At 45.0% G+C, this 26,609-nt stretch overlaps 1 protein-coding gene across 3 annotated transcripts in view; it reads left to right on the forward strand.

Annotated features, from left to right (window-relative positions):
* RGS6 (regulator of G protein signaling 6) overlaps window positions 1-26,609 on the forward strand; it is a 495,104-nt gene that overhangs the window by 384,185 nt on the left and 84,310 nt on the right. For all 3 annotated transcript variants that reach the window (XM_030214495.1, XM_030214493.1, XM_030214494.1), the window contains 6 exons: window positions 2,342-2,393; window positions 8,147-8,211; window positions 11,119-11,195; window positions 12,515-12,596; window positions 16,011-16,085; window positions 24,342-24,440. In XM_030214495.1, the coding sequence (XP_030070355.1) occupies window positions 2,342-2,393; window positions 8,147-8,211; window positions 11,119-11,195; window positions 12,515-12,596; window positions 16,011-16,085; window positions 24,342-24,440 (450 nt within the window). The remainder of the gene's footprint in view (window positions 1-2,341; window positions 2,394-8,146; window positions 8,212-11,118; window positions 11,196-12,514; window positions 12,597-16,010; window positions 16,086-24,341; window positions 24,441-26,609) is intronic.

The raw sequence follows: 26,609 nt of genomic DNA on the forward strand, positions 1-26,609 counted from the left end.
AAATAAAATTCATTTTTTCTACCTTTGGCCATTTATTTTTTCTAATTGTGTTGGTCCCAGTCTCTTTTTTCTGCTTTTCTCATTGTCTTCTTAACTCTCTTGCCAGCGTCTGCCCCCTTTCTCCCCCCTTTCTATCCAACATCTTGCCCCCTCTCCTTTCCATTCAGCATCTTCCCCCTCTCTCTCTCCACTTTCCATCCAGCGTCTGCCCCCCTCTCTCTCTCCTTTCCATCCGTCTGCCCCTCTTTCTTCCCCCCCCCCTTTCCATCCAGTGTCTGCCCCTCTCTCTCTCTGTCCCCTTTCCACCCAGCATCTGCCCCTCTCTCTCTCTCCCCTTTCTATCCAGCATGTGGCCCGTCTCTCCCCCCTGTCCATCCAGTATCTGCCCCCCTCTCTCTCTCTCTCCCCTTTCCATCCAGTATCTGCCCCATCTTTCTCTCTCCCTTTCCATCCAGCATCTGCCCCATCTCTCTCCCCTTTCCATTCAATATTTGCCCCATCTCTATCTCTCCCTTCCCATATAGTGTCTGCCCCCTCTCTATTTTCCCCTTCCACCCAATTTCTGACCCTTCTCTCGCCTCACTTTCATCCAGAGTCTGAACCCTCTCCCCAGTTCCATCCAGTGTCTGCCTTCTCTCTCCTTCCCATGTCATCAAGCGTCTGCCTCCTCTCCCTTTCCATCCGGCATCTGTCCTCCCCCTAATCCAGTGTCTGTCCCTCCTCTTCCCCCTACATCCTGTGACTGCAACCTCTCACCCCCCCTTCCATCTGGTATCTCTATTCTCTCCCCCTTCCATCTGGCATCTGTCCCCTCTCCCCCACCCCCTTCATCCAGCATCTGCCACCTCTCTTCCCCTCATCCGTCTGCCACCTCTCTCCTCCTTTCCATCCGGTATCTGTCCACTCTCTTCCCCTCATCCGTCTGCCACCTCTCTCCTCCTTTCCATCCGGTATCTGTCCACTCTATTCCCCTCATCCGTCTGCCACCTCTCTCCTCCTTTCCAACCGGTATCTGTCCGCTCTCTTCCCCTCATCCGTCTGCCACCTCTCTCCTCCTTTCCATCCGGTATCTGTCCGCTCTCTTTCCCTCATCCAGAATCTGGCCCTTCTCTTCACCCTCCATTCAGCATCTGGCCCTCCTCTTCTCCCTTCCCCTCCCCCCTCTATCCAGCATCTGCCCCTTTTTTCATGCCCCCCAACCAGGGATGTAGCCAGACTTCGGTGGGAGGGAGGTCCAGAACCCGAAGTGAGGGGGCACATTTTAGCCCCCCCCCCAGCACCACCGACCCCCTCGCCACCCATTGCCGCCGAGCCCGCCCGCCAGCCAATGTCGACCCCCCCCTCCCCGATGACCCACTCGACCCCCCCTCCCGCCGCCAACCCGCCTACCTATGCTGGCGGGGACCCCAACCCTCCGCCAGCCGATGTCCTCCTCGCAAAAGGCTTCCTATTTCTTCTGTTTCTGATGTCCTGCACATTGTATGTGCAGGACGTCAGACTCACAGAATGAAGCCTTGCAGATCAGTCTGCAAGAAAGGAATAGGAAGCCTTTTGCGAGGAGGACCTTGGCTCTTGGGGGGTTGGGGTTTCCCGCCAGCAAAGGTAGGCGGGTTGGCGGCGGGAGGGGGGTCGAGTGGGTCATCGTCAGGGGGTCCAGGACCTAATCTAGGGGAGCCCAGGCCCCCCAGGCCCCATGTAGCTACGCCACTGCCCCCAACATCCAGCATCTATCTCCGCCCTCCCACCGGACACCCCCAATGCCAGTGGCGCACCAGGCTCTCTCAACTGCCACCCAACACCCTGCTTCTGCGGCCACCACGGCTGTTGCTGCTGCTGCTGTTTCAGCAGTGGCGGCAAAAACAAAGAAAAAGATCACGGGACTACACTGTTCCAGCTTGCGGCTGCCTACTCTGCCCTGGAACAGAAACGATGTCAGAGGAAGGCAGGACCGGCAGCCGTGAGCAGGAACAGCGAGGCCCTATGATCTTTTTCTCTGTTTATGCCGCCATTGCTAAAACAGCAGTAGCAGCAGTGGTGGGCACGGCAGCGGGGTGTTGAGTGGAAATGATGAAAGCCTGGTGCATCTCCTACTCCCTCCAGATTTTGGGGGGTGCCACAGCACCTATAACTCCCCCGTTCTGATGGCTATGGACAAACCACCTGAAAGTTTGGAGTCAGCACTTCCAATTTAATGCTCTACAAACAGTTTGCCAGTGTAGCTGCTTTGACAATGTGGATTTATGATTCCTGGCTCATAGCTCTCCAATAAATTAGGTGGTGATGTTTTACATGAATTGTGATCTGTTTTTTCCTCTGTTTTTTTTTCTTTGCTGTTTTATAGGCTCCATACTTTTGGCCTTCAAATTGCTGGGAACCTGAAAACACAGACTATGGTGAGAATTTCCCATCCTATCTTTAAAGTTACAGGTGAATGTTTATGCGATGGTACCACTGTTCTCTTTTCTTACTATATTCTGTTTATCACCCATCCCATGGGCTTTATTTTGCTTCCCTAAATATTGAAAACTCTACCTACTGTTTTTACAGTTGCCTCATTCCTCATCCCCTAGATCTATTTTTCCTTATCCACATAAAACATCTTAGTAACATAACGGCCGATATTCAAAGCGAGTTAACCGTCTGGAAACGGCCACGGACCAGTTAACTCACTTGGTCGTGGCTATCCAGTCATTTTCAGCGGCACTTAACCAGTCATCCTTGCTGAAAGTGACCGGTTAGCACTGAACTTAAAACTGGCTATGTTGGGGGCATTCCGAGGGCACTGTCCAGTTAGGTCCCGATATTAAGACTTAACCGTCCAAGTTTAGCACATAAATAGGACCAAATAAATAGCTGTCCTATCTTTAAGTGCTAACCCACGGCCAGTTAAGTCTGAATATTAACTTAACCGGTCATGTACCAGCCAGCTTTTAAAAAAAACCTGGAAATTCAATACCGGAGACTGTACAGGGCCTGACATTGATTTTCTGGTTTTAGCACTGGCAGTGGACAAAAAAAATACACTGTCCATCGCAAACTGAATATTGGCCAGATAGTAAATAAGGGCAGATAAAGACCTGATACAAAATAAAGCCTGATAGATCACATGAATATATATATAAAGAGATATTGAGGCTTGATTTTCAGCCCACGGGAGGCTGGGCTGGATTTTGAATATCCATTTTTTTTTTGTCAGCTCAAACTTAATCGGATATATCAATATTCAGTGCGGGCTGGTTGAGTTTATAGCAGCCAAAGATATGACTGCTATTTAAGTGGTCAGATTTTGCCGCTAAACTTAGCCTGTCAGTGCTGAATATTGCTGGTTACCTCCCTAGTATATGTAACTGAATTTTATAAATGACATCTAAAAAATTGGCGCTGAAAAAATAATGCTAAACGTTACTCTATAAAGGGCGCTTACATTTAGGCACCATTTATAAAATAGCATTTAGCATTGGGAACCGTGACTACATTTATGTGTGACCATTTACACCAATGAAATCTTGGTGTAAATTCTATAACAACGTGCGTAAATTAAAGGAACATTCCTGATATGCCCACGCCCCTCCCATGGCTATGCCCATTTTGGACCTTGCATAAAATTTATGCGTGGATTCCAATTAGCACCAATAATTGCTTGTTAAGATCTCAATTATCAGTGCTAATTGACTCGTTATTAAATTAAATTGGGCATGCACCCAAATTTGCGCATGTAATTTTTAGCGCTTTTTATAGAATATAGGGGCTGATGTTTATGCTGTTTACCCAATCACTACTGGTGTAATTGAAATCTCCCATTATTATTGTGTTTCCAATTTTATTGACCTCTAATGGTTTGTTTCTTTATCCAAGATGGGCAGCTGTAGTGCTGTACCTTTCTCTATCATTCTTGGAATTCCTATCTGTAAAACTTCCAGTGCAGTTTTATCCTGAAGAAATTTTATTCTGTTTGAGCCTATTTCATCCTTAACATATAGCACATCTCAGCCACCAATTTGATCTTCCCTGTCATGTTAATATAATTTATGCCCCAGTATCACAGTGTCCATCACATCTCTGTGATACTGGTGCCTATTACTGTATATCTATGTTAGCCTTTAATGCCACATGTCTTAATTCACCAATTTTATTTTTTATACTTCTGGCATTCACAAACAGATATTTTAAAATACATTTTTGTTAGTACTATTATTATTATGTGTAGTCACAACCTTCTTATTAGCAAGTGATACAAGCAGTTTGAAGACTGTTTATGTCTGTGTGCTCTTTATTTAAAGCCATCTGTGTCATTTCAGTGGCCCTTTTACTAAGCCGCATAAGTGTCTACGCGCTCCCAATGTGCACCAAAATGGAATAACCGCCCGGCTACTGCATGGCACTTGCAGTAATTTCATTTTTAGTGCACGTCCGATTTATTTTTGTGCACACATATCGGACGCGTGCCAGTTGGCATTTGACACGCATAGGTCATTACCGCCCAGCTACCGCATGAGACTTTACTGCTAGGTCAATGGCCGGTGGTAAGGTCTCAAAGCCAAACTAGACACACGGCAATTTTCATTTTGCTGTTCGTCCATTTTCGGCAAAAAATTTAAAAAGGCGTTTTTTGCAGGTGCGCTGAAAAATGATTCTGCTCATGCCCAAAACATGCACCTACACTACCGCAGGCCATTTTTCAGCGCACCTTAGTAAAAGAACCCCTCAGTCTTTATTGGAAACTTCTTATCAGTCATAAAATTCCATTGTCTGTCATCTTCTGACCATTCCAGCTTCCATTCCACTCCCTTATCGTTACCCGTTAACACTATCATTTGAATGCACTTTGTGATCCATTTGTAATATCATCTTTTGAACATCCCATTTCAGAGCACAAGAAAGGGAATGCCAGCTCTCAAAAGTTAGTCAAGACATGCATTGTTAGCCACCCTTTATCTTTATGTATTCAAGTGAACTACTACTAATTATCATTTCTATAGCGCTACTAGAACTAACATGGTAACTGCTTTACTTTATAAAACTGAAGGAAAGACTCTGTCTTCACAAGTCCATTTTCTTTAGCTTGAAAAATAAGTTATCTACAGAGTCCCTGCCACTTTTAGCAATTAACTGAATACTTCACATGATGAATTCCAAGATAATTTAATGTGCCTCTGTGATTGCATTACTTCTGCTTTTCACTTGGTGGCATAGGAACCGACTCTGTGGGTGCTGTGCTCCTATGCGTGGTGGAATTACGATGACTATTAGCTGCATTGGCAGAATGTGACTGTTACTTACTCCTCCTACAAGCCTGAAAATATCTGAAATATTCATAGGTTAACTGTTTTTCTTAAAGGCTGCTCAGTACATAGGCAGTTGAGGAAAGTCAGAATGGAATCAACATGGAGGGATTCCACATCAGAACTTCTAGTCTCAGTAGAGGAACCAAAAGATTTTGAAGAGATGGAATATGAAACCTCTCCTCCTTTTATAGACTTGTTTATCTGTTTCTTTGAATTCAGTCAAGTCATATCATCCATCCTTCACATAACTGGCCTTGTTTGTAGGTTTTAATCTTTCCTGGTTTCAGTTCCTTATCATATTTTACAATTTTGACATCTAAGCATTAAGGGATGAATTCTCTATATGGAGCCGAAAAAAGTTTCACAAAAAAAGTGCCGCTCTATAAGCTGCGCTTAAAGTTAGGTGTAGTTTATAGAATAGTGCTTACAACCAGGAATCATACCTAACTTTAGGCGCGGCTATTTGCACCAACTGAAACATTGTGCAAATGTACGTACAGTATATTAGGCGCATATCCCCGTTATTCTGTAACAATGCATGTTAATTTTAGGAACGCCCCCCCATTACGCCCATGATTCTCCCATTTCTGCACTCCCTTTTTATCACGTGTAAATTTTAGGCGTGGATCCCATGCCTACATTTATGCACTTAAATGCTAATTAAATCTAATTAGTGTTAATAATTGCTTGTTAAGCCAATTATTGGTGCTAATTAGTTCGTTATCCAATTAAATTGCGCATGTAGTTTGGGGCAACTTTTATAGAATTAGGGAGTATATGCTGAAGAGCAGATGTAAATATCCATACCTAGATTATTTAACTATCAATGTAAATTAATGTGTTTTAGAATCTGTGTTCATATTTGTAAACTCCGCCTGTGCTTGACCTAAACTGTATACTTGTACATACCTACTAGAAAAGTATGCACCGTCGTATCAACAACTCTATTTTTTACACCAGGTGAAATTTTATATAGTTACATATGTGTGAAAATTAATTTATAAAATTACTTCCTCAAAGCTTGTTCCCTACTGGAAACCATGAAAATTTGGTGCTTCAGGTTGACATCTGCCTCTTGTTATGATCAATTTTGATTCAGTATTTTCCTCCTGTTCCCTTGAGCTTCCCATTCAGTTGTAACTGGGATCAATATTTAGTGTCATTGCTGTGGTAGTCCTAGGCTAGGATTAGGTATAGCAAACAGGAAACATCTCCATGTGGACAGTACAATCAAATAAAAGCAGAGGCTGGCCAATAGACACTCCAACACAGGAAATGGTTCTTAAAAGATGCATTATTCACTACTTTTGCAAGAGGACCTGACAAGGTCCGTGTTTTGGTGTAATCAAACGCCTGCCTCACGGGTCACAGTGATATTCAAGTAAGTCCTGAATTAAAGAAATTGCCCAAAGAACTCTGTTCAGGATAAAATACAGACACATAGCATTACCTGGAGTTCTTTGGGCAATTTCTTTAATTCAGGACTTACTTGAAGATCACTGTGACCCCTGAGGCAAGAAATACGGATTGTGTCAGGTCCTTTTGACCAAGTAGCAAATAAAGCATCTTTTAAGCACCATTTCCTGTGGGGTTTTTTTTGTTACATTTGTACCCTGCGCTTTCCCACTCATGGCAGGCTCAATGTGGCTTACATGGGGCAATGGAGGGTTAAGTGACTTGCCCAGAGTCACAAGGAGCCTGAAGTGGGAATCGAACTCAGTTCCTCAGTTCCCCAGGACCAAAGCGTCTGGTGGCCAGTCCTAGGCTAGGTCCATGTATTATGACTACCCCTCCCCCCCCCACCCCAAATGGCAGTGAACACTGGGCCCGATATTCAGACCATGGGAGTTAGCCGAGCTGCATCCAGCAGTTGGTTCTGAGCCTGGATAATCAATGCCAAGCCGTTTCCAATGACCAGTATTGAATATCCAGTTTATTTTTGGCCAGTTTATATATAACTGGCCAAGTCGATATTCTGCGCTGGTTGGTTAAGTTTAAACTGGCCAAAAATAGGCCTGCTATTTCAGCAGCCCAGTTTGGCTGCCAAACTTAGTTGGCGATGCGCTGAATATTCACAGATAGCCGGCTATATCAAGCGATATAGCCAGTTATCCTCCAAGCGCTGACCACAAATATCCAACAGGAGATAACTGTTTATCTCCTGCTCAGTGGCGTACCAAGGGGGGCGGTGGGGGCGGTCCGCCCCGTGTGCACGCCGCTGGGGGGTGCCGCTGTGCGTGCCTGCTCAGAGTTCCCTGACTTTGCGCGTTCGCTGCAGCTCCCTCTGCCCTGGAACAGGTTACTTCCTGTTCCGGGTCAGAGCAAGGGAGCTGCAGCGAACGCGCAAAGTCAGGGAACTCTGAGCAGGCGCGCGCCGCGGCACCCCCCAAGCGGCGTGCACCTGGGGGGGTCCGCGCTGCATCAGGGGGGGGGATGCTGCACCCGGGGGGGTCCACACTGCATCGGGGGGGTGCTGCACCCGGGGTGGCAGGGCGCCGCCCCAGGTGTCCACCCCCCTAGGAATGCCACTGCTCCTGCTGAATGTTCACAGACAGCCAGTTAAGTGCTATTTAACTGGCCAAGAGCCATTTCTGGCTGGTTAATTAGCGCTGAATATCAAGCAAACTGTCTCTGCGGCATCCCAGTTCTGAGGGACCTGGGAAATGGGAAGACTTGAGCAGGAAAGGAAACCAGATTGAAATATGCACCTAACTTTGATACCAACCACTGAAATCCATGTGTATATATACACTATACCTCCTCCAATAACTTCATCAGATCTGATTTATTTATTTAATTATTTATTTATCTCTGCCGTGTGAGTGATGTTTTTTTGTTTGTGCAATTTTTCCTTCTTGCAGCTATTTACCTTTGCAAGCGGACCATGCAGAACAAAGCAAGACTTGAGCTGGCAGATTTTGAAGCCGTAGGTACCAATGCTGCAGTCAGCGCAGAATGGGAAATGAGAAGGGGTGAGGGGTTTCAGAAAAGGGTTTTTTTATTTTAGAACTACAGGAGCTAAACAGCAGCTGGTCAACAGACCATAGTAAGGGGTCTTTTTACTAAGCTACGCTGAAAAATGGCCTGCACTAGTGTCGGTGTGTTTTGGATGCGTGCAGATCCATTTTTCAGTGCACCTGTAAAAAATGCCATTTTTAGATATTGGCTGAAAATGGACATGCGTCAAAATGAAAATTGGTGCGCATACGTTTTGGATGTGAGACCTTACTACCACCCATTAGCGGTAAGGTCTCGCGTGTTAACCGGGCAGTAATGGTCTACGCACGTAGAATGCCTTTTACCTCCCGGTTAGCACCACGCACCAGAAAATAAAAATGATTTTCCAGTGAGCGTAGTGGATGCACGTAAAAAATGAAATTACCGCCTGGGCCACACGGTAGCCGGGTGCTAATTCCAAATTGACATGCGTTGGGCGCATGTAGGCACCTACGTGGCTTAGTAAAAGGGCCCTTAAATCTGTGCTAGTACTGTAGTTTTTTTTTAATTCACCAAAACATTAAAGTAATTTTAGTAATCCTTCTCAGCATGAATACCTCACAAGATTTGACCATTTCTGAAGCTCAATGATTTACTTTCATTTTTTTGTATGGCTTGGTGGATTTTCCTTGGCATTGGGAGCACGAACCCTCTCAGATTTTTCCCATTTTTCAGTACAAATGTACTATTCCATAAAGATCACAGCAGGCAAAAGTAGAGGCCGACCAAAGACAAATCAACACTGGAGATATGAATCCAACAGTCTTTATTGATATAAATAAAAGAAGGGCCCGACACAGGCCGTGTTTCGATGCATGCAAGCGCCTACTTCAGGGGTCAAATAAAGTACTCATATGAGCACACACTTGCAACAAGTTCCTGCAGTCATTGCAAGTGTGTGCTCATTTGAGTACATTATTTGACCCCTGAAGCAGGCGCTTGCATGCGTCGAAACACGGCCCATGCCGGGTCCTTCTTTTATTTATATCAATAAAGACTGTTGGATTCATATCTCCAGTGTTGATTCGTCTTTGGTCAGCCTCTACTTTTGCCTGCTGTGATTCGTCATCGTAGAGGATTTCCCTGTTTCGCATTTTGGATCTATTCCATAAAGATAGCATAATATGACACCTTCAGTATTATAGACAGGTTGCAAAACTAGATATTGTGGAGTTGATTATCAATGGATCAGTCTAACATAGGAAACCATTCTTCCCCATGCCAGTGGCATCTCCATTTAGACACCTGGTGCCATGCAGGGAGAGCCTATTACATAATAGCATCTGGCAGCCCAAATTCTGTTATAGAATATTGGCATAACCCGGCATTGACACCAGCCATAGATCATGTAAATGTGGCAGGGTTCCTTCCGTAAGTTATATAGAAACATAGAAAATGATGGCAGATAAAGGTCATATGGCCTATCCACATCATCCACTATCTCTTCCTCCCCCTCAGAGATTCTACATGCCTGTCCCATGATTTCTTGAATTCAGATACAGTTCTCGTCTCCACCATTCCACGCATCCACCAACCTTTCTGTAAAAAAAGTATTTCCTTAGATTCCTTCTAAGTCTATCCCTTTTTAAATTTATCTTATGCCCTCTCATTCTAGAGCTTCCTCTTTTTAAAGAGACCTGCCTGCTGTGCATTTATACCAATGGAGATATTTAAATGTCTCACGCATGTAAGTGGCAGCCCTGCTCAATGACCACCTATGTGAATGCCCTGCTTGCGTTTATGCGCTATGCCACTTACAGCACGCACTTACTGTACAGCTCAGGCATACATGCCAGTATTCTGTCATTTTCAATGCCCAAGAGGCATGAAAATACAGGTGCCCAGTTATAGAATTGACCTTCAAATATTTTTACATTGTCATGCTAGTTTTAGGGTCCTAGTTCTTAACTGGATATCTTAGGGACGAGAACAGGCAAATTAACTTGGTTATCAGACCAAACATTTACAAACATGGCAAGAATATTCAGAATTGATATCTGAACACCAGAATTGCTCAGGAGCCTTAATAGTGAGAAGTATCAAGGACCACCTATTCCAGGGAAGGGCTAGAATCAGGGCCGTGCCAACACAGTAAGTGCGGTAAGCGCCGCAGGGGGGCGCCTGCCTTTAAGGGCGCCACACCGTCGAGCTGTATTTTAAAAAAAAACAACTTACTCCTCCGCTCCATCCCCGATTCCCCGGCACTTTAAATTTACCTCGCTCCGCCTCTGACGTCTGCGCAGCGTCAGTGAAAGCACTGCCTGTCTGACGTCTCTCCACCAGCCTTCCCTTCCCTTCGCTCGTTCGTTCCCTCTGTGTCCCGCCCTCAAGGAAATGATGTCAGAAGAAGGCGGGACACAGAGGGAACGAACGAGCGAAGGGAAGGCTGGTGGAGAGACGTCAGACAGGCAGCGCTTTCACTGACGCTGCGCAGACATCGGAGCCGGAGCGAGGTAAATTTAAAGCGCCGGGGAATTGGGTATGGAATGGAGGAGGCTCAGGCCAAACCCAGCCATTTCCTCCATTGCGCCCCAGACGTGCCTTGGAGCCAGGGAGGACTGGGGGGGGGGGGCACGCGCGCCAACTGATAGTCTGCAGGGGGGCACCAGAGACCCTAGGCACGGCCCTGGCTAGAATGTTTTTTTACTGCAGTGCATAGTGAATAAAGATATATAACTTACCCCTCCCCCTTTTACAAAGTTGTGCTGCTGGCTGCTGCGCAGTAATGCCGACACATGGGCTGTGTTGGCATTACCGTGCAGCAGCCAGTAGCGCAGCTTTGTAAAAGGGAAGGAGGGTTAGTGATCTACCCTAACTCTTTTTACTCTCTTCCTAGGAAAATTTAGCAAGATTGCAGAGAGCTTTTGCAAGGAAATGGGAATTCATCTTTATGCAAGCAGAGGCTCAAGTCAAGTAGGTATTAATTAAATGTGCTGAACAGTGAGACTGCATGAGAGAAATGGAAACCAGTATCCGCACAATACAGTAGGTTAGCCATTTCAGATGGGCTTTGTATCTTCACACACAGGTCATAGCAATAAAGTTAAAATCATTGCCAAGATCGTCAGTTGTTCAGTAGGAATGGGCCGTCATTTGCAATAACATATCCTGCGTCGTTAAGTGTTGTTAAATGAAAATGAGGAGAAAGAAACACATTGGACCAAATTCTATATATGGCACTATGAGTTACATGTGTTAAATTGGGCACATGCCCAATTGAAGTGCATAACTTAATTGAGTAATGAGCCAATCAGCGCTAATTGGGTGATAACCAATTAGCAACACTAATTGGCAATAATTAGGATTTACCCGCATATTGTATTCTATAACGATGTGTGTGTACATATTTGGGGCATGGATAGGGATATTTCTGGGGGCGTTCCCAAATGTTATGTGCATTGATATAAAATATAGCTGAACTGCGCTAAACTATAGGTACCAGCATTAAGCCTAATTGCAGGCGCCTATAGTTAGGCGCAGTTTATGCCTAAGCGTGATTCTATAAAGGATGCATGCTCTTTATAGAATTGCACTAAGCACATTAAATTTTCAGCGCTGATTTTTTTATGCACTACTTATATAATATATCCCATTTTCTCCTGGATTTTATATAGATCATCCAAAGTTGGGCCCCCAGACGCACGTGGAAACCAATTAGACAATTCAGTGCTAACAACCAATTATTCAAATTGTAACCCACCAAAATAACCAGTGTGGGGACTAACAACTATATAACTTCATCCAGTGTCCCAAACATCCAAATCTTTATACCAAATATCTTATGACTGCAATAGACTAAACAGTATATTTATTATTTTATTTGGGGATCATCAGATCTAACTGCAGCACAACTCATATGAACAATTCTGTTCTTTCTTTTCAAAGAAAATGATTGTGGTGCAAATCTTCATAAGATCTCCCTTTTCTAAATTTTTTCTTTGCTTTTCTTATTTCAGTTTTCAATTTTTCATTTTCCATGAATATCCAAGGAAGGCCCAATGAGTGCAGTTTAAGCAGGCAGGAGCCTATCCTCTCTTCTTAAACCTGCTGACTATGTACCCCAGAGGATTTCAAATAGAACCATGGGTTCAAAACCCCCACCGTGTTTCACATCTTTTCTGAACTGTTCATCTTTTTCCACTCTGCACTGTTATGGGAAATTAATAATTAGCAAATCATCAGAAAAAATGATTGCCAAACTCAGATAATGTTTTTGTTCTCTTTACTCGCAGAATTGACAGGAAAAAGGATAAAACTGAAAGAAAAATTTTAGACAGTCAAGAGAGAGGCTTCTGGGATGTTCACCGACCAGTGGTAAAGTTTTCCTTTTCAGTGCATTTTGAAACTAAAGGCCATAGTTTGTACATTAACCCCCAAATTGTATAAATGGCACTCAAAATTGCATGCACAAGTCCAATTTGCATGTGTAATTTAATTGAATAATGATTCAATTAGCACCAATAATTGAGCGCTAACAATCAATTATTGGCACTAATTGGGACCAATTTGGATTTAAATGCGCATCTTTCTAGGCACTATTCTATTTTTTTAGGCATATAAATTTGTTAGCATGCAAGTGAAAAGGGGGTGTGGCTATAGGAAGGGCATGGGTAGGTCAGGGGCATTCACTAAAGATGGGTGTAGTATTATAGAATACAGGCATTCACTAAAGAAGGGTGTAGTGTTATAGAATACGAGAGATCCGTGCCTAATTAAGACATGAGGATTTACACCAGGTTTCAGTTGGTACAAAATTGGGCATGTGCTAAGGGCTATTCTATAAATGGCACCCAACATGGAGCACCGTTTATAGAATAGTGCTTAGAGTAGCCCAGTGGCGTAGCTACGTGGGGCCACGGGGGCATGGGCCCCCTTAGATTTGGCCCTGGACCCCCTGCCAATGACCCTCTCGACCCCCCTTCCGCTGCCAACCCGCTGTCGCCGTCAGGTACCTTTACTGGCGGGGGACTCCAACCCCCGCCAGCCGAGGTCCTCTTCTCCGGTGCGGCCACGTTGCTGATCTGCAAGGCTTTGTTCTGTTTCTTTGAGTCTGACATCCTGCACAATGTGCAGGACGTTAAACTCACAGAAACAGAATGAAGCCTTGCAGATCAGCCAGCAAAGCGGCCGCACCGGAGAAGAGGACTTCGGCTGGCAGGGGTTGGGGTCCCCCATCAGCAAAGGTACCCGACAGTGATGGCAGCGGCGGGGAGGGTTGGTGGTGACGGGAAGGGGGGGTCGAAAGGGTTGGTGCCGGAGAGGGTGAAAGGTGGTGGTGGTGGTGGCGGCGGGGGTAAAAAAATGGCGGGGGGGGGTCGGCAGCGCTGAGGGGATAAAATGTGCCCCCTCCCCTCGGGCTCTGGACCCCCCTCCCGCCGAAGTCTGGCTACACCCCTGGAGTAGCCTAATAGTTACTGCAGTGGGCTGAGATCCTGGGGAACTGGGTTCAATTTCCACTGCAGCCAAAGATGAGCTAACTGGTTAGTGCAGGAATACCCACTCTCCGTGTACGCTTTCTCCCCCAAAATAAAAAAACTTTTTGTGCACAGTCTGTGCAGATTGCAATTTACCACAGGATGCCTACTCGAGTCTTCATTTTTTATGTGCTAAGCCCGTGCCAGACTATTAGAACAATTACCTGACATGTTCTGGCAACTATCTATATCTGAGGTTTTGAATATGACAGTGCAGATACACGTGAAAACTATTTTAGTTCATAGAGGGGTCCTTTTACAGAGCGTTGGTAGGCTTACCGCTTGCTCTTCCAGGACTTCTGCCAGCTCAACACGGCCACCGGCGGTAGTCCCGCCCCAAGCGCACGCCATTTCTGGGGGAAAAAAGAAAAACTCCGGAAATGGCTTGCACAGCGATAACCTGGTGGCAATCGAGCATTGACGCTCACTGCCCGGTTACCGCAGGGTTAGTGCAGGCACCCTTATTGCCACGCAGCAAACATAGGGTTAAAGGTGAACCCACACTGAGACAAGCAGCACATGCTGTGCTGATAACACACACAGGCGCAAGGTCAAGAAGCAGGGCTGCCAAGAGGGGGGGCAGGGGGGACAAAATTTCCCGGGCCTGGGCCTCCAAGGAGGGCCCAGCACCGGGATCAGGCCACCAGCGCTGCAGTCCCCGGTCTCACCTGCCTGCCCTCGGCTCCGTCCGCCACCCGGCCCCCTGCATTAAAATCAGCAGTGCCTCAGCTCCATTTGGAAAGGCAAATCGCCTCCATTCGGGCCCTCCCTGTGTGTTCTGCCCTCGCGGAAACCAGAAATTACATCAGACAAGGGCGGGACACAGTGAGGGAAGGCCCGAAGGGAGGCGATCTGCTTTTCCAAACGGAGCTGAGGCGCTGCCGATTTTTAATGCAGGGGGCCCGATGGCAGATGGAGCCGAGGGCAGGCAGGTGAGACTGGGGACTGTGGTGGGGGGGGGGGGGGCCGTGGCGGGGGGAGGCAGCCTTGTCTGGCTTAGTGTCTCGGTGGCCCTGTCAAGAAGTAAGCTCACACAGACCCAAGCAGCAATACTCAGCAAGCACAAGGTTGAAGGCAAACCCACACTGAGACAAGCAGCACACGTCTCAAAACCCGCAGTACCTGACAAACCAAGGCTGGGGCAGCTTTGACGCTAGAGCATCTGATTCAAATATTGGCGGAGTTAAATCGGGTTTGACGTCATCCAAAACAGACGCCAGCCCGTCCAATCTCCAGAACGGTGCCTGACAAAGCACTGGTGGGTGCAACTGTAGACTCCTCCTCACTCTCATAGGCCAGCATGGTCCTAGGATGTCGCCAAGTCACGGTAAAACCGTGACATAACGTATGCTAACTGCAGCAAAAAATGGCATACTGCAGAGTACGCTGAGGCATCCTGTGGTAATTTCAGGATGTGTGTGCACTACCCACATGCTACAAATAAAATGTATTTTTTGGTGCAGGGGGCATGACTGTGGGGGGCGGAGAGTGGGCGTATTCTGCGCTAATCGCCTAATGCAACTCCATTGCTGCACTCTAACCAATTAGCATGTACTTAGTGCTTGAGCCCTTATCCCATACATAGCGGGTGGCAGTAAGGGCCCAAATGCTAATCTGTTTTAATGGCCAAGAGCTAATGGCAAAATTAGCTCATGGCCATTACTACAAAAAAATAGGAAATTCAGCCATTTTACCACAGTGATAAAAATGGCCTTGGAGCATGGAAAGACCTGGGCACACGAAGGCCATGTTTTACCACTGTTTGATAAAAGGGCCTCTATGCCTTTTTTGAAATATGAAATAATGATGGGGGGGGGGGGGGGGAGGGAGAGACATAGGTAATGAAAAGAAAGACGGAGAAAAGACCTAATTTAATCCATGTTAAACTCTAATAGACCAAAAAATAACAAAAATGTAAGTTAGATGGAGGTCATTATTAAAACCTTCTAGGGAAGCTTACCCACAGAAAAGTTATTTTCCTGCTCAAGTGTACCTCAGAATAAACACAACATGGTTTGCTGGAAACCTGATAGCACGAAGAGTTTGTTTAATTACATTCTGTTTAAAAAGTTTTTTTTACTCACACACAGATCTGTCTCCACAGAACAAAGCATGCAGAGTCAATTAACACATATCATGTTGTTGATCTATAATTAAAAGCTGTACTTTCGCTCCAGTGGAACAGTGAGGGGGTAACACACCGTCCGGTAAGTTATGACTATAAATAGTAATCTGGGGAACCTTTCTTCTTCAGCCAGGGTGTGTGAACACAACGGAAATGGACATCAGAAAGTGCCGTCGGATGAAAAATCCCCAGAAGATCAAAAAGGTCAGTTTACTCGGCAAAGTAACTTAGAAGTAAGCAAATGCTGATGTCTCCTAGTCCTAACTGTGTTATATATAGATAGATAACTATATGTAGGAATTGCCAAATTGGCTCATCTCACACAGCGTCGTGTCTCCGCTAGTGTCAGGCAGTGGTTGTGGAGAGTAAATTTCTGGCAAACAAGGTATGTTTAGAGTGTCCAATTTGTCATCTTCTTCCAATAACCAGCAATTATGGTATAGAAAAGCACAGAATGAGAAGGGGACATAAAGCCACATGTAAGATCGTGTATCGTAAGTCTCCTCACTTTATCCAAATTTAGCTATAAATATTTTTTTGACTTTAAAAAGCAATGTGAAAACTGAAGCCTTCAGCAAGGTCAATTCGAATTAATCTCTCATAGATTGCACAATTTATAGAATAACCAGTTTAATGCAAAACACTGAGAATTACCTCATGATAATAACGAGTATGGCGAAGTGTTAAAGCTGCAGCATTAGCAACAATATGTTTTAAATTCATCCTGTCACAGGTTAAGGCTCTTCCTTCTTATCAGCTTCCACCACTGTGTATCTAAGGACATTGGGGAACTGTTAGGTGAAATATAATCATAAATTTATGTTGACAGAAGGTCAATAAATGGAAAGTATTTATATAGCATACAACAGCAGAAGAATAACCTTAGCTGACAGAAAGAAAGAGAGTGATCGTAATAGCATGTTGCATAGCTAGAAGAATTGAAATATCTTTAGACAAAAAAAAAATCAGAACCAAGAATAAGAAAAACAGACATCAGAAAGGCCACGTAAAAGGTTCCTCTTCTGAGAGCCATTGCTCATGGAGTTTATGTATCAGTCAGATGAGACACACAAACACACAAGTTCTTGTTCATGGTGTGCCACAAAATTTGCACTGCTTGAAGACAGAAAACAGAGGCATGTCATAGCTGGCAGTGGCCAAACATTAAGCTTCTTCTTGAAGTGTACATAGGTGTCAGTCACTATGGGGTGGCAAATGCCACCCTCAGAAATGTCCTGCCACTCCAGTTGTAGCATAGATACTCCGATGTAGTCAAGTGTCGGCCCTAGACCACAAGGGCAGAGATGACAAACAAGCAGGCAGACAGTGGGAAAGAACAATGATGGATGCAACTCCTCCCCGCACAGCAAGCACTGTTCAAAGAGTTGCTTCATCTTCCTGAGCTGTGTGGGTTCCAACAGATCCTGTGGCAACTACAGCAAGACAGGCTGTACGAAGCTCGGAAGACATGAGGCACAGGACATACTACATGACTACTGTCCATAATTGAGAAGCAGGTGATCAGAGCAGTTGGGGAGAGAGGACCCAGGGTTTGGAGGAACAGGGACAAGGAGAGAGGGGGCCAGGGATAAAGGAAAGGAAGGGGAGATATAAGGCAGGGAGATGGAGGGAACAGGAAAAGAAGAAAGGAGTGTGGTGTGAGACAAAGAGTGGGCAGAGAAGAACTATCAAAGTATGAGAGAGATAAGAAAAGGAAAGGAAAGGATGGGACTGGAGGAGAAATAGAAAATAAATGGTTAATAGAGCATGGGAGGGTGAAGGAGGAAGAAGTGATGGGAAGACAAGAGGAAGGTGGAGTAAAGAAGGCAGGTGAAAAAAATGTGAGTGTGTGAAAGGGAAGAAAGAGAAAGATGAGAGAGGGGAGGGGAGGATGAAAAAAAGGAAAAGGATGTTTATGTTTATTAAAATTTGATAAAAGAAGAAAGGTAGGAGATGAGAGAAGAAAGGGTTGATGAGAAGAGAGGATGAGGGAAAGAGGAAAGGAAAGTGTGATATGAGCAGGAAGAGGACAGTATGTGACAAGGTGAGTGCTTGGAGAGAAGAGATGTGTGTATGTGAGGAGGAAAGGTGTAAGGGGGAAGGAGGAGAATTCAAGAGTTTGAGCAGCATAATGAAAAACCAAAGGGAAACAAAAGAAATAAGATATATGTATGAAATAAGAAGTATTAAAAATAGAATGGATAATAGAAAAAGGAAATTTAGAAAATAAAGAAGAGAAGTAAATATGGGAAAATCTAAAATGAAAACTGGGTAAGTAAAACGGAGTAACCACAGAAGGCTCAAGAAAGAAAAATTTAGTAAGAAAATAAAAATAGAACATCAAGAATTACAAAGGCATGAAAATATTTATTAAACTATTCTGCTGTAACTGAGGACAAGGAGAGAAAGAGAAGAAATGGAAAGAAGACCCTAGGAGGGATCACAGGAGAAAACTGACACAAGGAAAGTAGTAAAAAGAGACTAACCAATATGATTAGAGAAAGAAAATGCCCAGACATGGCTGACCCAAGGGTATCAGATACCATAGGCAAGCATACCTTCAGTCATGCTTCCCCCCACCCTCATATATCCACAAGGTTTCCTCTCTCTACTTCCCTCCCCCATGGCTAGCATGTCTCCTCCCCTTCTAACCCCCTCTCCCCTTCATCTCTTCTTCCCTACCCATATCCTATATCCAGCATCTTCTACTTTCTCTTCTTGCTGCTGGGCCTGCCACTGTTGCCCCCTAGCTCCTTCCGGGCCAGTCTGAAGATTAAATCAACATCAACGGTAGCACTGCAGGTGCTCTTTAAGTGGAGACCCATGCTGAAGTGCCGCTTTGTCCTGCCCCTTTCCAAGTCATGACAACAACGGTGAACAGCATATTCAATTATCTTGGATAGGAAAGGGAGGAGGGAGCTGGGGCGATATTGGAAGGACAGATAGGGTCCAATGAAGATTTTTTGAGGAGTGTTCTAATCACAGCATGTTTGAAGGCATCAGGAACAGTCGCATTGGAAAGTGAAAGATTGAGGATATGACAGATAGAAGGGATGACAGTAGGAGAGATAGTGCTAAGTAGGTGGGTGGGAATAGGATCAGAGGAGCAAGTACTTAATGTTGAGGAGGAAAGAAATGTGCAGTTTCTTCTTCAGTGATTTCAGAAAAGGAGGCAGAGGTTGAAGGAGGGTTGAGAGAATGGACTGAAGGAAGGAGAGGTGGAGGTGACTTGGTTGAGAATTCAAGGTTAATCTTGTGAACCTTATCATGAAAGTACTCAGCCAGGGTCTGGGGACAAAGTGAAGGGGGAGTTGGAGGTGAAGGCACTTTGAGGAGAGAGTTCAGTGTGACAAAGAGATGTCGAGGGTTTGAGCCAAGAGATTTTGTCAACTGGATGTAGTAGTCCTGTTTGGCAGGTGAAAAAGCAGACTGGAAAAAGATCAGCAAGAATTTGAAATGTATGAAATCAGCATGGGCACATTTGCAACTCCATCTGTGCTCCACCCAAACACCTCCCTCTGAACACACCTACTATGAAGTAACTTACAAGTGCATGCCTGTTTGCATTGCATATATTTTAAAGCATGAAGCAATTTTATAGAAGCTCCTTGTGACTCTGGGCAAGTCACTTAACCCTCCATTGCCCCTGGTACAAATAAGTACCTGAATATATGTAAACCGCTTTGAATGTAGTTGCAAAAACCTCAGAAAGGCGGTATATCAATTCCCATCTCCATTCCCTTCCCTTCCCTTTGAGTTGCATAAAACAGCATTTTACACACGAAAATGGTTTATAACATTACCTCCCAATAATGGTAATTTGATAAAGGATTTTTCATGTGTACGATAATAGCACTAGGATAGATGTAGGGCTTCTGATTTAAGGTTTGACCAATAAACACTGATAAAACACACCTGGTTTTAAAAAGTTAAACATTGAAGAAACACCACTTCTCTTAATCAGTGGCGTAGCCAGAAGGCAATTTTTGGGTGGGCCTACAGGTTGGATGGGTGGGCACTAGAGTTGCCAACTTTTTTGAAAGAGAAAAAACAGCAACCAGATGCACCCATGCTCTGTCCCTACCCAACTCCCCATAACTTCAATGAGGGTTGCAGTGCAGGTTTCAGTGGCTGCAGGCCAATTGAGACCTAAGGGAAGTACAATAGACTGCACTATTCAGCCCCACTGAGTCATGCTCCTCCAACACATATATGGTATTGAAGCCAAACACATTCTGCATCAAGAGAACCTCCTGGCCCTCCACCAACAATGGATACAGAGCACAGCAAGGACAATTCTCCATAAAACTCATCATACAAAGAAATTTTGGTTTCTAGTGTAATCTCAATTACAGACACATTATAAATTAATTTTAAAAAATCTATAAAACAAAAGTCACTCAGAACCTAGAGCAAACCTACCATGCCAACACTAACTTCCAAAAACAAAGATCCTACCTATGAAAAAGAAGTGCCTTAAATATTATAGTGGGGCCCCAAAATACAAATACATTTATCAGGAAAGCTGAACAAGCCAAATTACTACAGAATGCTACATGGAAACGTCATGCTAACAGAATACCTCAGTCACACACACACAGGACATAAATGCCAAATACAGAATAAGTGACCACAAACTCTAGAAATATAAATTAAATGGAAACCCCAAGAAACTAGCCCTTGCATGTAGTACAACTCTAGAGAAACAAGAAAGAAAGGCATTTGCTCCTGTGCAAAATATAAAGATGGCACATGCCAGGGATGGTGTTAGGGGTTGCAACTAGGGCAATTGTGCATGCTGGAAGCTGAAGGCGCAGCCTGGTAATGTACTTTGGGGTCGTTTCCTAGATTTCTGTCCTGGATCCCAGCCATGTTTAACATCAACTTTGGCAAGATGTACATTCCAAATCCAACATATTATATTCACAACATTGAAAATAAAATAATTTTTATACCTTTTTGTTGTCTGGTCATTTTATTTCTCAAATCATATTGGTCCCAATCTCTGGTTTCTGCTTCCCTCTGTCTTCTCTTAACTCACTTGCCAGGGTCTCCTGTCTATTTGACATTTCTTCATGTCCATCATCCATCTCTGTTTTCCTACATTTCTTTGTCCAGTATCTCCCCTGTGTTCATATCCCCTCACCCATCATCATTCTTCTGTGCACCTATGTACCCCATGCCCAGCAAATCCCTTCTGTGTTCCTATTCTCCCCCTTGACTGGTATCTCCCCCCCCCCCCCCGTGTCCATATACCCCCCCTCTCCAGTGTCCAGCATTTTATCTCTATTCCATATCCTTGTTCCCCCCCTTGTCAGGCATTACCCCTCTGTGCCCATGTGCCATCCCCATACAGCATCTCACATTTGTGTCCCTGTCCCCATGCTCCCACCTAATGCCTATCATCTCCCTTCTGTATCTGTATACTTCCCCATGTCCCCTTTCTCTCTCCTCCCTGATCCCCCCCCCCCCCCCCCCCAACCAGCTTCTCTTCCTCTCTTTCCTTTCCCTTAGGTATCTGGCTCTTTCTCCCAGCATCTCTCTCCCTTCCCTCTAACCCCTCCCATAGGTCCAGCACCTTTTCTCCCTTTGCTCCAGCCCTCCTTGCAGGTCCACATCTGTCTCCTTTCCCTTCAGCCATCATCTGCATATCCAGCACCTCTCCTTCAGCCCCCCCTCCATGTCCAGCATCTCTCTCCCTTTCATCCAGCCCCCATTAGATGTTCAACACCTCTTTCCCTTTCATCCAGCCCCCCAACATGTCCAGCACCTCTCCCCTTCACTTCAACCCTTTGCATATCCAGCACCTCTTCCCTTCCCTCCACCTCCCCCTGCAAATCCAAAACCTCTCCCCTGTCCCCTCTGGAAGTCCAGTACCTCTCTCCCTTCCAACCCTCTGCCCCTGGCAAGTCCAACACCTTTCTGTTCCCTTCAGGCCCCTCCCCTCTCAGGGCCAGCACCTTCAAATCTTCTTTACCCCCCCCCCCCCAACAAGTCCAGCACCTAGTACCTCTCCCTTCAGCCCACTCCCCTTGAAGGGCCAGCACCCCACTGTCTTCCTCACCCTCCCTGTCCAGCACCTCTCCCTTCCCTTCAGCCCCCTCCCCTTGCAGGGCCAGCAGCATCCCACTAACTTTCTCACCCTCTCCGACACCAGCCGCAGCACTTGCATTTAATGCTGTCGGCACTGCTCCTGCACCTACTTCTCACTTCTATAGCGCTACAAGGCATATGCAGCACTGTACACCATACATGAAACGACAGTCCCTGCTCACAGAGCTCACAATCTAAATAGGACACAGACAGACAGAATAACTAAGAGGTAAGGGAATTAAAGAGATGGGGATAAAGGGTTCAGGGCAAGATTCTCCCATAGAATCCACAGGAACCCCCTTCTCCCCTTTCCACAATCACTAAAACCCCTTCCTCTCATCACTGGAGTCCCTAGGACCCCCCCTCTTATCACTGGAGTCCCTAGGACCCCCCCCCCCTCTCATCACTGGAGCCCCTAGGACCCCCCCCCCAAGAAACAGTTCCAGTACTACAACCCCTGTCTTCTCCATTACTATAATCCCAAAGCGCCCTATTCCCACCGTCACTTCGGAGCTTCCTTGCATCACTACGATCCACGGGAGATCCTTTTCCTTCCCCATCACTATGGTCGTCGCAAGCTCTCTTGCCGGTGTGCTCTCACCGGGACGGGTCACTGGTGACGGTGCACTATGGTCCTGTGGACTCCTCCTGCTCTTATGGATCCCGCCCCGTTCGCTTGGCCCTAGTGGAGCTCTGTCACCCACCCCCGAGGCAACGCTTACACTTTGCTGATAGCAACTCACGGTGCCGACGTCCTGCTCCGGGGACTTCCCTCTGCCACGCTGATGTAACTTCCTGTTTATGGAGGCAGGATGCGGAAGGCCCCAGAGCAGGATGTCGGCGCCGCGAGTTGCTATCAGCAAAGAGTAAGTGCTGCCTCAGGGGTTGGAGACTGTGAGGTGCGGCACTGCGGCAGAAGTGGGAGAGGGCGAGGATTGATTGGAGAACACGGATTCTAGGTGGGTAGGCCTGAGGCTAAACTGGGTGGGCCTGGGCCCACCCAGGCCCACCCGTAGCTACGCCCCTGCTCTTAATATGTTCTCACCCCTCTCTTTTCGTGCCTGGGATCCTCCACTTTACATTTGTGCTTCTTCTGAAGGTGTGGCCATCCGAGCAATAGCTTAGAGCTACTTTTGGGTTGGCATATTTTTACCAATATGCATGTTCATAATTGTGAGTTGTGGGCAGCTCGACTCTACCTTTGTCATTCTAGACTAGGGTGTGTTTCAAGAGGAAACTTCCTCCAAGTTACAACTTTTTATTTAATATAGACAATCTTTATTTTTCAGTTTTGAAAGCTGTTGTGCAAACTATGGCATACTCCTATGAAGACAGTACAGAAACACTGAGGGGAGGTCATAATGTAGATTTTCAGTTGTAGAAAATGATTCTCTGTAGCTGAAAGAGACCATTCTGTGACTGAAATATATGTACTCTTACTGTTGGTAGCTGCCAGAGAGCATGTGTGTGCTGTTTGCTTGGTTGAACACTATGAAATATATGAAAACATGGGAAATTAATATTCAAAGATTGCCTTTTTTAGCAAAACGTTATGCTATTTAGGTTTTCTACGTCTGAGTACTTCCTGACAAAAGAAAAAGACAAAGTACCACTCAACTCTTTTCCAAATTTAGGGGCCCTTTTTGTAAAGGACATTAAGCCCTTAATGCGTGGATAGCGAGCGGAAACAGGTTATCACATGAACGCAATAAGGGATTTTGCAGTAATTTGCCTATTCTACATGTTATATCGTACATTACTGAATTTTGCCAAATTTTTCTGTTAGGGGGTGTGGCATGGCTGAAGAGTGGGCATGGAAGTTTTAGCCAGCTAGCACAATATACTTCCTGTGTGCTAACTGGCTAACAAAGAGTTAACGTGGGACCACTTACCATCTCCTAAATAGGAAGTGCTAAGTACTTCCATTTTAACTGAGAGCAGGTACCGCATGTTAATCTGAATATTAATACACGACCTGCAGTAAAAATTTGTGGGAAAGCCCCTTCTTGATGCAGTGTTAATTCTGGGCTTGCCATTCATTAAAATTCTGCATTGTTGTGCATTAAGCTCAAAACTTAACACATTTTAGTACAAGGACCCCTAAATCTTTATTGAACAGAAACATACCAGCCTCATACATAATGGCCATAGACATCCCAATCTCCTCATTAAATGTTGTTGAAAATACAGGAAGACTATTTTATTTTATATTTACCCAATACCCCCTTCTCCTCAGCTCCCCTACATTAACAATGTACACTGTTAAGAATTGGAGCAGTATTATTTTTTGTTGCCAGGTAACAACTTGCTTCTTTAAATGAATTCCCAAATGTTGAGTTGACCGTTAGTGTGTTGTTTTCTTCATAGTCGGTATATGGAGTTATAGAAGATTCTCAATCTCAAAGCCCCATTCACATGCCCTTGCAAATACTAAGGAAAACCACAAAGGATGACGTCCGAAAACAAGTGAGTAACGCATGCCACATTCTGCCTTGGTGAGTATCACTGCAGGTCTCATGACAGGAACATTGAAAATGTCAGCAGATAAAGGTCCTAAGAATTGTAATTCTTTTCTCCCTCAGAGATCCTTTTTGCTTGCATCCCTTACTTCCTTGAAATCTGACACTTTTTTTTAATCTCTTGCACCTCTAATAGGAGAGCATTATACAGATTCCTCATCCTTTCTATAAACAAATACTTCCTCAGATTGCACCTCTTTCACCCTCACCCCAAGACCCCTCAATCTCAAGCATTCCTTACTTCAGAAAAAGGCCTGCTCTGAGTGTTATGTATTCCTTGCAGGTATTTGGAAGTTTCAGGTATATTCCAGCTTCTCTGTGCTTTATGGTGAGGACTGTTGATCATTTTAGTAGCTTCCCTTTGAACCAGTTCCATCCTGTCTATTTCCTTTGGCAGGTGTGGTTGCCAGAGACTGGATGTAAAACTCTAAGAGATCAATGTAATAAAACATGAATAAAAAAAATGTACACTAAAATTGCACAACTGCATTGTGAATTCAAAAAGCAAGACAATAAAATGCGTACAAAACATAAGTGAAAAGATGCACTAAGAACAGTGCACCTTTTTATAATGGAAAGGAACAAAAAAAACGGTCAATATTCAGTGGCATTTATTCAGGCAGGAGAAGATCCATAAGTGCAACCCACCTGGCCCTACCCCAATTTTCAGTGGAGTTATCTGGATAATGCTGCTGAAAATCCAGCCAGAGTGACGTTTCCAGTTACCCATCAGTATCAATATTCAGCCTGCCAACTGGTTAACAACTACTACTACTTATCACTGCTATAACACTAATAGACATACACAGCACTGTACACATTATATACAGGTACTTGCTCCATCCCTATTGGGATCACATACGTTTTGTACCTGGAGTAATAGAGGGTTAAGTGACCTCCCCAGGGTCACAAAGAGCTGCAGTGAGAATTTAACCCAGCTCCCCAGGCTCAGCCCACTGTACTAACCATTAGGCTACTCCTAACTACGTGGATAAAGTTAGGACAGCATGAATGGCAATCCTAAGTCTATCTGGAGCATATCTAGGTACAAGTACTGAACATCACTGGTACCCGAATACCTGAAATTGGGCAGTTATTCCTGAATTTCAGTGCCAGTATCCACATGCTGGCTGCTGCTAATGCCCTGATATAAATTTAAATGCTGGGTCAAGTGTTTTAAAGCAACGCCAACTGTGGAGTCGTTCGTTAGAGAAGAAATTCACCCAAGGCAGTAAGTTAAATCTAACTCACACCTCTCACCATTGAATTGAAAAAAATTGGAGCCTCTTTGACCAAGCCTGGGACCCCAAAGCTAGAGGAACTTGGACTGTGGACTCTCCCACCAACTCATCAACCATCCACCAACTCACTTCCCAGCTACCCAACTGCTTCCAACCCAATTAAATATTCCTACACATTAGCTATCCTACTCCTCACCTACCTACCAACCGAACCCACTTAACTACCCTACCCATTTATTAGTGAGAAGTGGTGCAGTGGGGGGGGTGTTAGCAGATGGGTGGGCGTAGTTAATGAGTAGATGTGGATAGGTAGGTGGCTTGGGAGACCTGGGGCAGAGTCCATCTAACATATCTAACCTGACATAGATATCCCAATGCTTAGAATGTTTTTTAGGGCTTGTAATTTAACTTCTTGTTGCCCGTAAAGGCCCACCATGGACCCGATAAACCCAAGTCTATGATCCCCTCAGCTAAGAACTTCTGATCTGGATCCCCGAAATACAAAGCCAACTCCCAAACAGATTGACACCCAAGAAGACTGTGTAGAATCTTTTCATGGGGCCACACCACCATAGCCACTGCTGAGACGAGTGCTAGAGTAAAATATTTCAGTCCACACTACACTCACCTCTATCCACATTCTCTTCCCTAGTAGGACACAGACGTAGTATGGAGAGTAAATGCCGCTTTCCATAGGATTATATGGAATTTCCACAAGTACAGTTTCCAAAGCGTTTTAAATATGTGAGTGTGTTGCCAAAATTCTGAAATTAATATTTCACTGAACCTGTGAAAGCTAAACTTATGCAAGTCTGTCAGCCTATCAGACCTCCTGCCATTTGTTTTGCCTCTCGCCTCCTTTCCGTATTACTATA

This window comes from Microcaecilia unicolor, chromosome 9, assembly GCF_901765095.1.
Source record: "Microcaecilia unicolor chromosome 9, aMicUni1.1, whole genome shotgun sequence".
Taxonomy (NCBI): domain Eukaryota; kingdom Metazoa; phylum Chordata; class Amphibia; order Gymnophiona; family Siphonopidae; genus Microcaecilia; species Microcaecilia unicolor.